The sequence below is a fragment of the Typha latifolia genome, chromosome 4 (assembly GCF_019914945.1).
Source record: "Typha latifolia isolate L0001 chromosome 4, TyphaL0001v2, whole genome shotgun sequence".
In the NCBI taxonomy this organism is placed as follows: Eukaryota; Viridiplantae; Streptophyta; class Magnoliopsida; order Poales; family Typhaceae; genus Typha; species Typha latifolia.
Genome location: NC_133089.1, coordinates 15,306,352 through 15,319,800, shown reverse-complemented (window position 1 = coordinate 15,319,800; position 13,449 = coordinate 15,306,352). Strand labels below are relative to the sequence as shown.

The 13,449-nt window shown below is 35.8% G+C and overlaps 1 protein-coding gene across 2 annotated transcripts; it reads right to left on the bottom strand.

Moving 5' to 3' along the window:
• Positions 1-396: 396 nt before the first annotated feature.
• On the bottom strand, positions 397-12,814 carry LOC140785909 (uncharacterized). Of its 2 annotated transcripts, XM_073134011.1 has the most exons (18): positions 12,530-12,814; positions 12,250-12,441; positions 11,481-11,636; positions 10,396-10,689; positions 9,459-9,676; positions 9,276-9,350; positions 9,039-9,105; positions 7,981-8,300; positions 7,054-7,287; positions 6,774-6,961; positions 5,569-5,704; positions 5,361-5,469; positions 3,840-3,942; positions 3,558-3,747; positions 3,280-3,378; positions 3,120-3,178; positions 1,834-1,939; positions 397-835 (listed from the first exon to the last, which is right to left on the bottom strand). In XM_073134011.1, the coding sequence occupies exons 1-18, from the start codon at positions 12,768-12,770 to the stop codon at positions 671-673; spliced, it is 2,952 nt and encodes a 983-aa protein (XP_072990112.1). In that variant the 5' UTR covers positions 12,771-12,814; the 3' UTR covers positions 397-670. The 2 variants fall into 2 exon arrangements, 1 of the variants encoding a protein (XP_072990112.1); XR_012108532.1 differs by lacking the exons at positions 3,120-3,178; positions 3,280-3,378.
• Positions 12,815-13,449: the final 635 nt, after the last annotated feature.

Sequence of the window (13,449 nt, the reverse complement as noted above, 5' to 3'; positions counted from 1 at the left end):
TGTACCATTTCTTTTGAAAATGATAATTTGATGGTCTCTTTTAGCGATGTACCTTCCTCTCTACTAGTGCCAGAACGTAGCTAGATTTTTCTTTCTTGTCTAACTAACGAGAAATCAAGACTTTTGGTCTCTTTTCTTTTATAAATTTTCGAGATATAGATGGATGCCATTTGCTACGTGCGACTTTTGTGATCTTTGTTCGTATTAAACGTGTGCTTTCGACAAGCCAAAAGCAAGGCAAGATTAGTTTACTATCTATGTGAATCGAAAGATGCAAATGTGTCTACTTTAGTGATTGCTTTTCACAACAGTTGACAAATCGACTTTTCTGCTTGAATTAAAGTATAAGATAATATATCAACAAAAAGGCATCAAGTTATATTATGAATCAATAGATAAATCTACAAGTGGGCTAAAGCCACTTTACTTTTATTAAAAAAAAAAGGATGATAAGAAGGATTCAAGTTACATAAGTTTGTAAATATTCATTTTCAAATGGTCAAAATCTTACCGATCAAAAAATGACGCAGCTCCAGCACCCTCAACTCCAGGCAAACCAAAAGAAAACCCAAGTAAAACCTCAAGGACTTCTGGGGTAGTAACTTAATCGCAATATATAAGGGATACATTTTGCAGGTGATTCTAATCTAATAAATCAGAAACCAAAGTATTACATAACCTTTCGTGAGGCCAACTGCCTTGATGGAACTACAATATCTCTTGTAAAAATATTTGTTAAGGCAAAAAGCATCAATACAAACACTACTTGGGCGCTCATTATCCCAAAATGGCTGATGCTATTACCAATTTCCATCCAACTCCCTGTGTTACGAACCTGTGACAATAGACGTTATCAACACAGAGCAGATAAGTAGCAAGTTACTTACATTGGTTAGAATTATGTTCATACTTTTCAATATATAAGGGTAGGTGGAACTTTCATCTATGAAATAGTGTACCACATCATTCATGTTTAGCTAGAATTGGGACATAAGCTTCTTCATTTTGTATTTTTTGCTGTTTATATTTCTAATATAGTTGTATAATTTTCAAAGATCTGAAAGAGGATGATGACCATGATTTCCCCAACACAGGAATTCTAAAAGGAAAATATTTCATTTTCTGTACAATAAATTACAATGAAGGGAGGAAGATATCCATCAGATGATAGAATTCAGAACTACGCTATTTCAGAACTATGCCTATCATTAATGCTTCAAAGGGTTTAGAACTACGCCTATCATTAATGCTTCAAAGAGGTCTTGAAGCATACCAATTATTTTCATACAAATATGACCAACATGATACGATATTATTAATATTTCCAACCTTAAATACTTTGTTTGAAATCTATATTCTGTCATTAACATATTCAATCTTCACCATCTCATTTTTGCTTTATGTCCTTGACACATATTCTACTCTTGTTTGGTATACAGAGTGAAGAGCCTGTTGAAGCAAGTTATGTGAAGTACATCTCAATTATCCCCATATCTAGCGGTCAAAATGTTTATTACTCGTTTTGCCCTTGGCATACACATGTCTAGAAACATCTCAACTTGTTCCATGATTTGGGTATTGCATTAAAAAGAAAAAAGGAATGTTGAGTTGTTTTAAGTGCTGGAAAGATGATGGAATAACTAAACAGTATTTCAATTATGCTTTCCCCATCATGAATGTTGTGAAGAGTTAATATATATTTCTAGCAAGGCTCCATTTCTAGATAGTACGAAAACATAACTCTATATTTTTCAACAGTCTAACAGAAGCTGGGATACAGCTACGGATTGCAACAAGAGAAAACTGAAAGACACAAAAGAAGAGAATACATACCAGAAAGAAGAAATGAATTGTCATTACATCGGAGAATAATATGACAAGAAAGTAGCACCCCAATCGTGGAACTCGAATAAGCTTGGTAATGGCACTAAATACACATCTGCATGAGGTTTAGAAAATAAGACAACATAAAAGCAGTTGAAAATAGAGTGCGGAATTGTACATGAAGAGCATTGCAAATAAGTTCAAATATTACATCTAACATGATCAGGCCTACAGATGATGAAAGGTCCATAGATTTGTGGACCAGTAGGTTGTGTAGATATAATTATAAAAGGAGAAAGACTGCAACATCCAGTAAAAAGTTTTGATCATATGTCAGATATTTTTAAAGTATATCTGAAAATATGAGCAATACCTTTTCTGAAAGTGAACAAGGGGAATAACCTAGAACACTCCATTTCCTTCCTTTGTGATACTTGTTTATGTACTAAGAAGAAAAAAAAAACAGGTACCGTCTTATGTTTCAACTATCCTGCTTATACAGTGTTATGCAAAAGGAATCCAGGATCAGAGAATAAAGGCAGCAAATGTTGATAGATTAAAAGTTTATCTACCACAAAATCATCCATAAGTTCATGTCCTATGATTTCCTAGAATTTGCTGAGCATTATTCTTTGCTTGACTACTGAATTTTAATCAGCAGTGTATCTCAGGACAGAAATAAAAGTGATGTCTACTTTCAATTGAATGGCTTGTAGTGATGTCTAACTTTCAATTGAATGGCTTGTAGGTACATTTGAATTGCAAAAAGAAACATAACAATATCTCCGATGAAGTTTTCTTACTATTCCACTTAATGCTGGTAAGCTTCACTTATCTTTCATCAATGAATTATGTCTCACAGCAGATACTGCTGTGGAATAGCAGACTGTTGTGATACTTGTTATTATACTGAAGCCCAAAAATTACTTACATAGTAAATGGAACATATCATGAACACCAAAAAGCTAACCACACAATGAGTAATTTGGTAAATTGGTAGATAGATGTTGCAATACTTTATATTTTACTGAAGCCCAAAACTTGCACACATAGTAGATGGAACACATCATGAACACCAAAAAATTAGCCATATAATAAAAGTAACTTTGTAACTTGATAAATGGACACTGTAGAACTATGGAAAATACAGGATTCAAGTATTGTGTGATTGTATCATATTGTCAGACTCATAAGTTAATTCATTCCTAAATCTTATGATGTCCACCAATGCAGCTAAGCTGCAATAAGCCTAGAGCTCTAAATGGAAAGGTCAAAAAATTAAGAGCTGAACTTACATAACAAGCATAAATGGAATGAACAACTTGAAGATAAGCAGGGCCGCCATTAGAAATGGCTGCAATTAGGAGGAAAATATATTAGCAAAAGATAAAGAATTAAAAATGTCAAACAACATATAAAGTGTCATGAAAGAAAATATAGGGAACTTATCCTTACACTGAATATTGTAATGAAACGATAAACAGATGAAATTTCGAAGCTTGCAATACTGGCAAAATTACCAGTGCCAAAAAAGGCAACGTTAAACAGGACCATCTGCAAAGTAGAACAAAACTAAATATGAAAGTATATCCCACCGTGCATTGACAGTATATTAATCTTAAGAACAGCTCTGGTTCTTGACTATTGACAAATAAAAATAAGCAAACTCAAAAATAGCATAGTAGCAATCAAGATGCTTTAGCAAATGAACATTTGGAAAAGAAAAGGCTTACAAATATCAGTGGAATTCGTAGGTCAGATAGCTGTAAACATCTTTCATCATGGTCATCAACTATATTATTCCCCAAACTCCCCATCTGCAAAGTAGATCGTCTATCTTCAGAGCTATACAGGTTGCTACTTTCAACCAATATCCACCCCATAAGCACTAGAGCAAAAGCACTATAAAAGACAGCTTCATATCTGCAAACAGTTCAGAATTTTGAAAGAAATGTATTAGACCCAGGGTCCATAATATGACTAATATTTATAGACCGCATTAGCTAATACAGTACCCAATGGATAATAGAAGAAAAGGAGGAGCGAAACCCAAAAAGATGGATGTGAGACGAGATAGAACATTAGCTGGTGAAAATAAGGGTAGAACCATGGAAGAACCTGTTCAGAGACCAGTAAAGAGAGATATATCATGTCAGAATTGTGCGAGTGCTCAACAGTTAAAATTACATGAGCCAACATATATGAAAAAGAAATAGATATCATTTAGAATTGGGGAAGTCCTAAAAGGCTAAAACAGCTGAAATTACATAAGCTAACAGATTTCCATATTCGGAAAAAAAGTACCACAAGAAACAAGTATTGAAATTGATTGCACCAAAGATCTAGAGTGTAAGCACATAAAGATATTGTCTAATGATGTAAATCACATCAGAGTGATTATAAACTACATAAGCCATTTATAAGCATTCTCCTACTAACTTAAGCATGAGATCTTCTCCAAGAGATGCATAATCAATGTCATCTATATGACTAAACTCGCATAGGTAATGATTTGAAACTATATGACTAAACTCACATAACCATCATTCTGTTGTAAGCATTCAACTCCTAACTGTAGTAGGACAATTAATGAAGAAGTGATCAATCCTGCACTTTGATGAAAATAATAGATGAAAAGCAATTCATGGGGCAGGCTGTCAAATAAAAAGCACATCAAACTTCATTATCATGATTATTATATTTGACAATGTATGGAAGACACACTGATCACTCATCATTACCTATCTCAAGCCACCATCCTAGTTCTCATTACCTTAATCCTTGTTAACTATTTGGGCTTTGGTTCTGCTCTAGCATCGATAGAAGTTTCAGGTTCCTTGTACCTTTACATCCATGATCGTATGTACACCTTGGGGTATGTCCAGATCTGGAACTGATTTACACTTTGATCTTGATTCACTGGTTTGTTTTGGTCTTCTTCTCATTCCTTCGTTTGTTATATGAGATTTCAATAAGACATCTAGAACATGAATCAGTGCAATTCAAGGCCTTGCATCTCTTTTTCTTTGTTTGACCATCTTAAAAACTAATTTGCTCTAAAAAGAATGAGCCCTGACGAGATAATGTTAACTAATACAATTAACTCACACAATCTGACTAGTGCTGTCAGGTTGTCATATTTGTGTCAAGGTATATGACTGTTACTAACTTACCGTTGATACAAGAAACTACTCTTATCTGAATAGCCAAGTTTGAGTTTTCCTGCTACCATCAATCTTCTGCAGAGTTCAATACATGAATGATCTTTAGATCTTAGTTAGGAGCAAAGGCAGTGGCTTTAGAAAACACGTAAGTGTTACTTTACAGCATTCTGTTTGCTAGAACTTGCTATTTGTTGCCAAGTACTTGTATCGAGTACATGATAACCTTTTCCATTATACTTATTAGTGAAATTAGCTATCATATAAGATCAGCAGGTAAAGGAAAAAAAGTTACTAATTGTTGAAAAACTAACTATACATAAAACTATTTATCCATACATACAGTGATAAACAAAACAAGGTTTTAAAAATCACCAGCTATGGACCAGTTAATTAATTGATGCAGTGCGAGCAGTTCCTTCTTCTGAGCCCTATGAGAGGTGGATAACCGCACCATTATTGATGATAGCCCAACTAAAATTACCTACACATAAAAAAAAAGCAATCACACATATCTGTCATACCAAACCTAAAAATCTCAGTAAAGGAGAAACCCAACTGAGCAGACATTTAGGTTGCGCACCTGTGCAAAAAAGAGTCTAGGAAATCGAGGCCCTTGTTTTTCTGCAAGATAAAAATGAAACTTGCCACCATCATGATTCAAATTAAGCCATCTTGAAAATATCCCAATCAGCATTATCAGTGCCCCGCTGGAAATTCTGCATGTAGGAACTTGATTAGGCAACTTATTAAAACTAACCAAGATGTTGGTGCTAAAAAATAATCTGATCAATATGATCTTCTCTTCAAGAAATTAAGCGGATCAATGATAAATAAAAACGAACCACTGTAAACTAAAACAATGATATCACAAGTTTCTTGCGCATAATGCAACTTTGACTGTGGATATTCTTCTCTCATTAAATTTTGCAAAGTTCAAGATCTGAGATGGTATTGGATGTTAGCAGTTAAAAATTCAAGGACAAAATGTATCAATAAAAAGCTAAGACCTGTCCGGAAGGTCTATCCTACTTTTACACTAGAAGCTGTCTCCATTTTATTCCTATCAGTAAGCATCTAAGAGACTCATATCTCCAGAACAGCACTTGATGCAGAGAAGTTCAACAGCCTGTTTGGCAGGCAAATAAGCGCAAGGATTTTATGAGGAAAAATCAAACTAGGAGATCAATATTGAGTACGGAATGTGCACTTTCTTGCTCTATGGACCTCATATGGCCTAGGTTTTTGAATTGGGCATTAAGGCGGCAAGCAAATATGCAATCATTACCGAAGATATCTGAGCCAGGGGAAAAAAATAGAGCGGGGACTTCAAAGATCTAGAAAAGAGATCCATCAAAATATGCTTATAACTTAGAAAATACAGACAGGAAATTAGCAAGATGCTCACTCTTTTCCCATATTGTTGCACTAACTTAAATTATATCTCACTTCTCAAAATACTGTACAGAGGTCTTAGGTCCTCTACAATACAATGCCAATCAGTGCTTGAAGAAGGGTGCAATTTGATACGTCAGAAGTTGTCTAATGAAGTGTAATAGAAGAGATGAAAAAAGGAGCAAACTACTTAGAGACTACAAGAGAAAGGGAACATCAACTGTAAGTTCAGTTGAATTCTCAATATCAATGCAAAAGGTGTATAAAGTTGTATCAGACTATTGGATACCTAAGACTCTAGGACCAAAAAGAAAATGAGTGATATAAATCTCTTCAGTACAAAAAAGAAAAGGATGCGCACAGGAATTCTAGATCAGAGAGTAAAAAAGATACACTAAATTATTGTTATCTGGAATCTCTGCAGGCATCAATGTAAATATGGATAAGAACCAGCAAGCCACCCAAAGATATATCGCCAAAACAGTGCTCCCGGGGATGAATATGAGTACGAAACTGGCAGAAAGTATCCCCATGATCAGAAAGAACCATGTATACAGCTTCCTTTCAAAGAAGCTCATAACCTGTACCAAATAAATTAGGCTTGTTAATCAAATAGACATATTTCCTAAAATATGGAGAACAGAAGGACAAAAACTGTTGCAGTTCTACCTACCAGAAATTCAAGAATGAAAACCGACAGACCAGAAATAATTAGAAGCTTCATATTTGATTTGATTGCTCTAGTGGATAACTCAGTCCATATTGCCTTCAAAAACTGAATATTACAGATTATTTGTGTCCACAGGAATACTGTCATTGAAACATAAGCATGGTAAAGAAGCGGAGACTTCTCTAGAATCAGCACAAAAGAAAGTAAACCCATCAAAAAGCATCCACCGATGTATACCTGCAAAGGGGAGGAGGAAATTGGTAGTGAGATAGATACAAACAAAATAAAAAAATTAACATATTTTTGAGAGACCTATGTCACATGCCATGCAGGTGGGGAAAGAGCCACAGTCACAAGCTGTGGGAGTTAGCTACAAATTATTGTAATATTTCTCTGAGAAAAAGTATGCCATTTATGCAGCGTATAGATGAAAATAATAAAGAATGAAATATGTGTTTATATAAGAAACTAGAAGTTAAAGAACTTATCCAAAAATACCACTGCCATTCAAAAGCTAAAATGCTGAGAATATCAATGTCTGACATTGATGTATAAAGTTTGTTACCAAGCTGACAACACAATGATTATGTGCAAGGATTTTTTTCATATTGGTCAACACAAGGTGTGCTGACCTAAAGGCAATCTGCTTCTATGGATTGCCTCTGAGAGGCATGCCAAGTGTGTTGGCTAGCTGTCAGCACTGGTCATGCCATAGGCACAGGAAAGTTTGGGTTAGGAAGGCTTTTCCCTCTCATTCCTACAAAACTACTAGAAAGTTCAACATAATGCATGTTAAAAACTCAAAATAATAATGAATGGCAAACCAAAAGTGTAGTGACTATGAAGTGTGTTAACAAAATTTGAAATTTAAAAAGAAATGAACATATAAGTTTTTTTTTTGAAGTATAATTTGTTCAAATACTTCCTTACTTTCTCTGAGGTTGCTTGGAGAAGGTTCTTCTTCGGCAAATGATTTGCTGGAAATAAGGTGTAAGACTGCAGCACATGAAGAACAAGATTTACCATCCATCCAATATATCCGAGGGTAACTGTAGTCATTAACATCAGCCAATCATAAGTTTGAAAATAATGAAGACCTGCCAGCGACAGGCTTCTCAGATTCTCGGAATATCTCATGGCAGTGTCGTAGTCCCTTGCAGATATGAGATCTTCAATTTGACTAAGAACAGAGGAATAATTTGCCAAAGGCTTGAAAGGCTTGAAATATAGTGAACTCAATTGTTTTAGCTCTTTGCTCCAGATCAAGGAAGAACATATAATCTCAATCCCTCTTTCCCTATTATTTCTATAATAATATGTGTATGATAAGCATGCAAGAGATGAAAGTACTTAGTAGTGAAGATAAGTTCTTATAATGACTGGATCAACTATGCTATCATATTGAATCCATCTAAGCAAACAGCCTTTAATCCAAAAAGAAACAAAAAATATGCTCAAGTTTTCCCTTCAGGATTTTTAATGGAAGGCTTAAGAACCTCATCACTATTCACTAATAAGAAGTAAAAATGCACCAGTTTATAGGCGTACAGATCGTAAGGAAGCTTATATTACGTTCCAATATTTCACATAAAGCATAGAAAACGATAGTTAGTTTTTCCTTCTAGAAACAACTTACAGAACTGAAGAGCTGAATACGAGCTGGATTAGATTTGTGAAAAGGAGCATCAGTATATATTAGATAATCATGCAATAAACTTACAGTTCCACAAACAGAACGAACAGAAAGTGAAGCTAGTATTTCCCTTTTGATCAGATTCAGAGCAAAAGGCTATTATTTGAGAAGATTTGATAATGAATTGAATTCCATAAAAAGCACCTAGCTAGTCCATCAAAGAAAAGCGATATCTCAAAAAAGACATTACAAATGCAACTAAGAGGATAGCCATGTGTAACCTAATATTCTTAACGGTTCTAAAGAGAAAGAAATTTTAGAATAATGCAACAACAAAGATCTTAAGAGAGGATACGTGACTTCTGGAGAAACTGATTAAGGATTTGCTTTGTGTTTGCCAAAGTTGCTTCAACTTCTTCTGCCTAGTCAAAATGAATGAAACATGAATCACAATTTGTGCATAAAAATCAAAATATCAACCAAATTAAAGAAAGAAAAAGTGAATTGCTGCTCCTTGGGTCAAGAGAAACATTGCAAAGGCAATAAGAGGATACAATAAAATGACAAGTAGTAAAATTGAATGATGCCTAACCTTGCTCAATTTAAGATATTGGGATGGCAAGCTTCCAACAGAATTAACAGGACATGCCAAACCAACTAGAGTAGCCTGCTAGTATTAAATCAGATAATAAGAAGAAGGAACAGAAAATTGAAGAAATCATATCCTGCTAATAAGGAGATGAAAATTGAATCTACTTGGAAAAAGTTCTATGACCATTAAAGGTGCTATATCAGCCTGATTGACATCCACTCTTTCAATTCCTTTGAGGTCCCACTCTAATGGTGTGGGCATATCATGCTTATGATCATCAACAAAACGGAAACCGTCATCAGATTTGCCAGTACTGGTCAAAAACTTGGGATCCTTAATACCAGCTCCCCATGCTACTAGAGGAGTGTCCGTGTTGGAAGGGTGCCCATCCCCGTGACTTCCTGCCAGTCAAACCATTATCAAGTTAAGGTGCCAAAAGGAATGCACTGGCACTAAAAAGTCTAAGATAAACCAATATCCATATGTATAACAGATTAAAAGGTACTTGTGACACAGGTTTGACAAGCAATATTCAGTAAGTCACAGGAAAAGGTGAAAAACACAGATGCACTTAAAAGATGAATCAGGCAGTGCTCCCAACTATGTAGGAGCCTTCCTGTACACATCCTTTTCTTATTGATGCACTATGCAGCTTCCATTGGAAATTTCCAAGCCATTTTTGAATCTTTGATCGCCTTTTACATAACATATCCATGGATGTCACTCATAACTCATGAAACAGCCAACTGATGAAATTATGATATACTAATATTTCAAAGAGGTTTCTAAATATAGTAGAGATACATATCTCTGTGGACAATTGTTTGTGTCCTCTACTGCTTAAGGCTACCTTGTTCATTGCAAGAATTTCCATGGCAATTGTCTGTCCCCTAGCTAGCCTGATGATTATGAAAGTAACATGGACTTTTAATGTGAATATTGGCTAACTTTCTATTTAGTTATCAGTAGATAAAAGGTCAAGCAAAGATGATTCTAACAGATTTATTACTGCACTGAAAAACTCTTGTACATCTACAATTATAGACAACAATCAGCAAGAAGGGAAAAAGGTGAAGCACAAAATTGTCATATAAGATAAATTATTTATTTATTTCCAAACCTTTGTCGCTCATTCCATGGTCTGCTGTAAAGATGTATGTTGTCTGGTTGTCATTGAAGTAGCTTTCCATAAGATTGTAGACACCTTCAGCAATTTGATCAACCACTTTAACATTGTTCAGGTAAATGGATGAGTATGGCCGGTGTGCATGACCATTTGTATCACAGCCCAGTAAATGCAGAAATATAACCAATTTATCCTGTAGGAGCAACTGCCTCAATTTAGGATCATCATAGGACCTATTCAGAAGACCGCCAAATTGATCAAATGACCATTGATCCAGAAAGGATGCATCTGCAATAACATTCTCTCACCCAATAAATATATAGACCAAAAAATAGCAAAATAATGTTAGCTAGTACTTTATGCATGCACCAATTCTCAAATTCCTTGACAAATTCATAAGTTGAATGCACGCATCTTTTGCAGAAAATTCTCTCATTACATTAAAGAAAGGGCTGTTCTTGGAAGTCAAGGTCCTATGACTACTCTAGCAAGACACTTTTAATCAAGCAAACAAATTATACATTCTATCAACAATGGTCATGCCGAAGGCACGTGCCATGACGATCCCCAGTCGACAATAATCAAATAAAAGCATTATTTAAAACATATGTGATTGAATATATTTTTAAAACTAATATTAATAATTGAACATTATATAATATAATTGAAATAGGACAAAGTAAAAGAAAAAATAAAAAAAGATCCACCATGATATATCATGTTTGCCACGATAAAAAAAAAGTCTCATAGAATATTTTAGATTTACTACTCTAATGGATCTATTTCAGATTAATAAAATATGTTTTGAACCTCACACGATCCATGGTAGTCAGTACGCACTCGTGCTAGGTGCTATACCACCATCGACACGGGGTGTACCGAGTGGCATCATTGCATTCTATGGCCGTCCTCTTATATCTGCTATTTTAATACGAGTTAATTATGATTTTTAAACATTTTCACTTGGAAAAGTGTTCAAATGTGAAACCTCTCGAAAACATAATGACATAGTGCTGTCAAATCCAAAGCCATCAACTATATCATAAACCTTTTTCTTTATGATTGTTACTGAATCTAACCTGTTGCAAAGTCTTCGAATTCATGGGGATATGTACCCCAGGTGCTGTGAGGTACATTACCACAGAATATTGGAACAATATCAGGACTTCCGAAGGAAAATGTGTGCCGACTTTGGTTGAAAACTGAATCAAACTCAACTGGATTAGCTTTCCACCCTGCAAGCAGCATGATACACTTTTAGAACTATAAAGATCTGAAAACGATGACAGATAAATTCCAAGAAGATTAATTATTGTTTTAAGAAAAATTGTGACAGTCTAAATTTCAGGCAAGACTGAGATGCTAAAACAGAGAGAGAATATAATGCCACAAGATGGCTCATGATCAAATTAGCAGTAAAAGCGGAAGAAGGTTTTGTAAGAGTAGAAAAGGGGTTGAAACTTTCTGGCAGGCAGATCATCTCAGATTCTCTTAAAGGATAAATTAAGTCACTCAAGGACTCGCAAACTAAAGCACATGAAGAAAATGCCTGTCAACAGGGACATATATGGAATAATTTGCTTCCATCTTCAATAAACTTTTCAAAGTGATCCAGGCATTTCTTACAGCTTGTACATACTCAAATAAGTTTACTAAAGCCTTATTAAAAAGCAAGCATTTCAAGATTACCAACTACAGTGGTGACTATCCCCTAGAATGAAATAATCTACAGTAATATAAGGACCTCATCTAATTGCTCATACATGCTATATGCGGCCAGTAGAATTATTTTCATTACATGAATCCTAAAACCCAGAAATAAATGCACCAGAATGCAAATATCCTTGCCTTTCGTGACGGCACTCGGATCCTCGTAGAACCCGGCGATGATGGCGACATGCCCCGGCCTCGACTCAGTTGGCGGCCGGGCGTGCGAGACCCCCCATCGCCCCTTCTCCTTCATCACGCTCCTCAAGAACGGCGCCCTGAACCTTCCGTCCGCATCCGGCTCGAAGAATTTGTCCGCCCGAAGCCCATCGGCTACAAGATCCGAATTCAAATTACTACAGCAAAGAAAAAATACGAGATCGAGAAGAAAGAGAGACGAGTGGAGCACAAGACAACAGACCGACGAGGAGGACGAGGCGCTTCGCGGGAGAGGGGATCCGCTGGGGGACGGGAGGCATGCCGTGGACGATGGGGGACTTGAAGTAGATGTCGAATATGCTAAGCATGTACACGGCGTGGAGTGCCACGCCGAGGACGACGAGCCACCGCTCGCGACGCTTCACCTGCAGCTGCCACCACCGTCCGCTGCCACGTTGCGTTGGGAGGGAGGATCTCGGCGCCAGGATCCCGGCTCCGGCCATCTTTCTTGGCGCGGATCTACGATAGGGAAGTGAACGGCGTGCTCGTGCTCAAGTGCTCAGTATATAGAGCTCGATTTATATAGACACACAGCAACTGAGCGGGCCTGGCCCGGATCCGTTATACCTTCCGGGTTGATACTACTTGCGGAGTGGGCCTGGCCCGGATTCTTTTCCTACCCGTTTGGCTACAACTACTTTTGGAATAATGGTATACTTTCTTTTTTCCAATACTTCTAATTTAAAGGGTATTTAACCCTATATTTATACCAGAATTATTTAATACCTCTAAACTTAATTTTATATTATTATGCCTTCATGCACTTTTCGCAACCGTTAGCGGTGTCAGTACTTTTCTTAATTTAAAATTTATTATTAGTTAAATAAAAAATACTTTATCTTTTTAAACTTTTATTTTGTACCACTAAAGTACGAGTTTATAATGTATTTAACTTCGATTTTAAATATAATCTTTTATTTTTTAAGGAATAGAAAGTGGGAAGTCGTAGAACAAACCTCTACGTCCTTATTTTGAGGAATTTATGGTGTGATTGGTGCCACTTCTATAAGGGAGATTATAAAGGTGAATGGGACATGCATGCTTCTATGTTTAATTTGGTATAAAAATAGAAAGAGAGAAATAATAGGATCTATGTTTAATTTTATTATCCTTTCAAAAGTT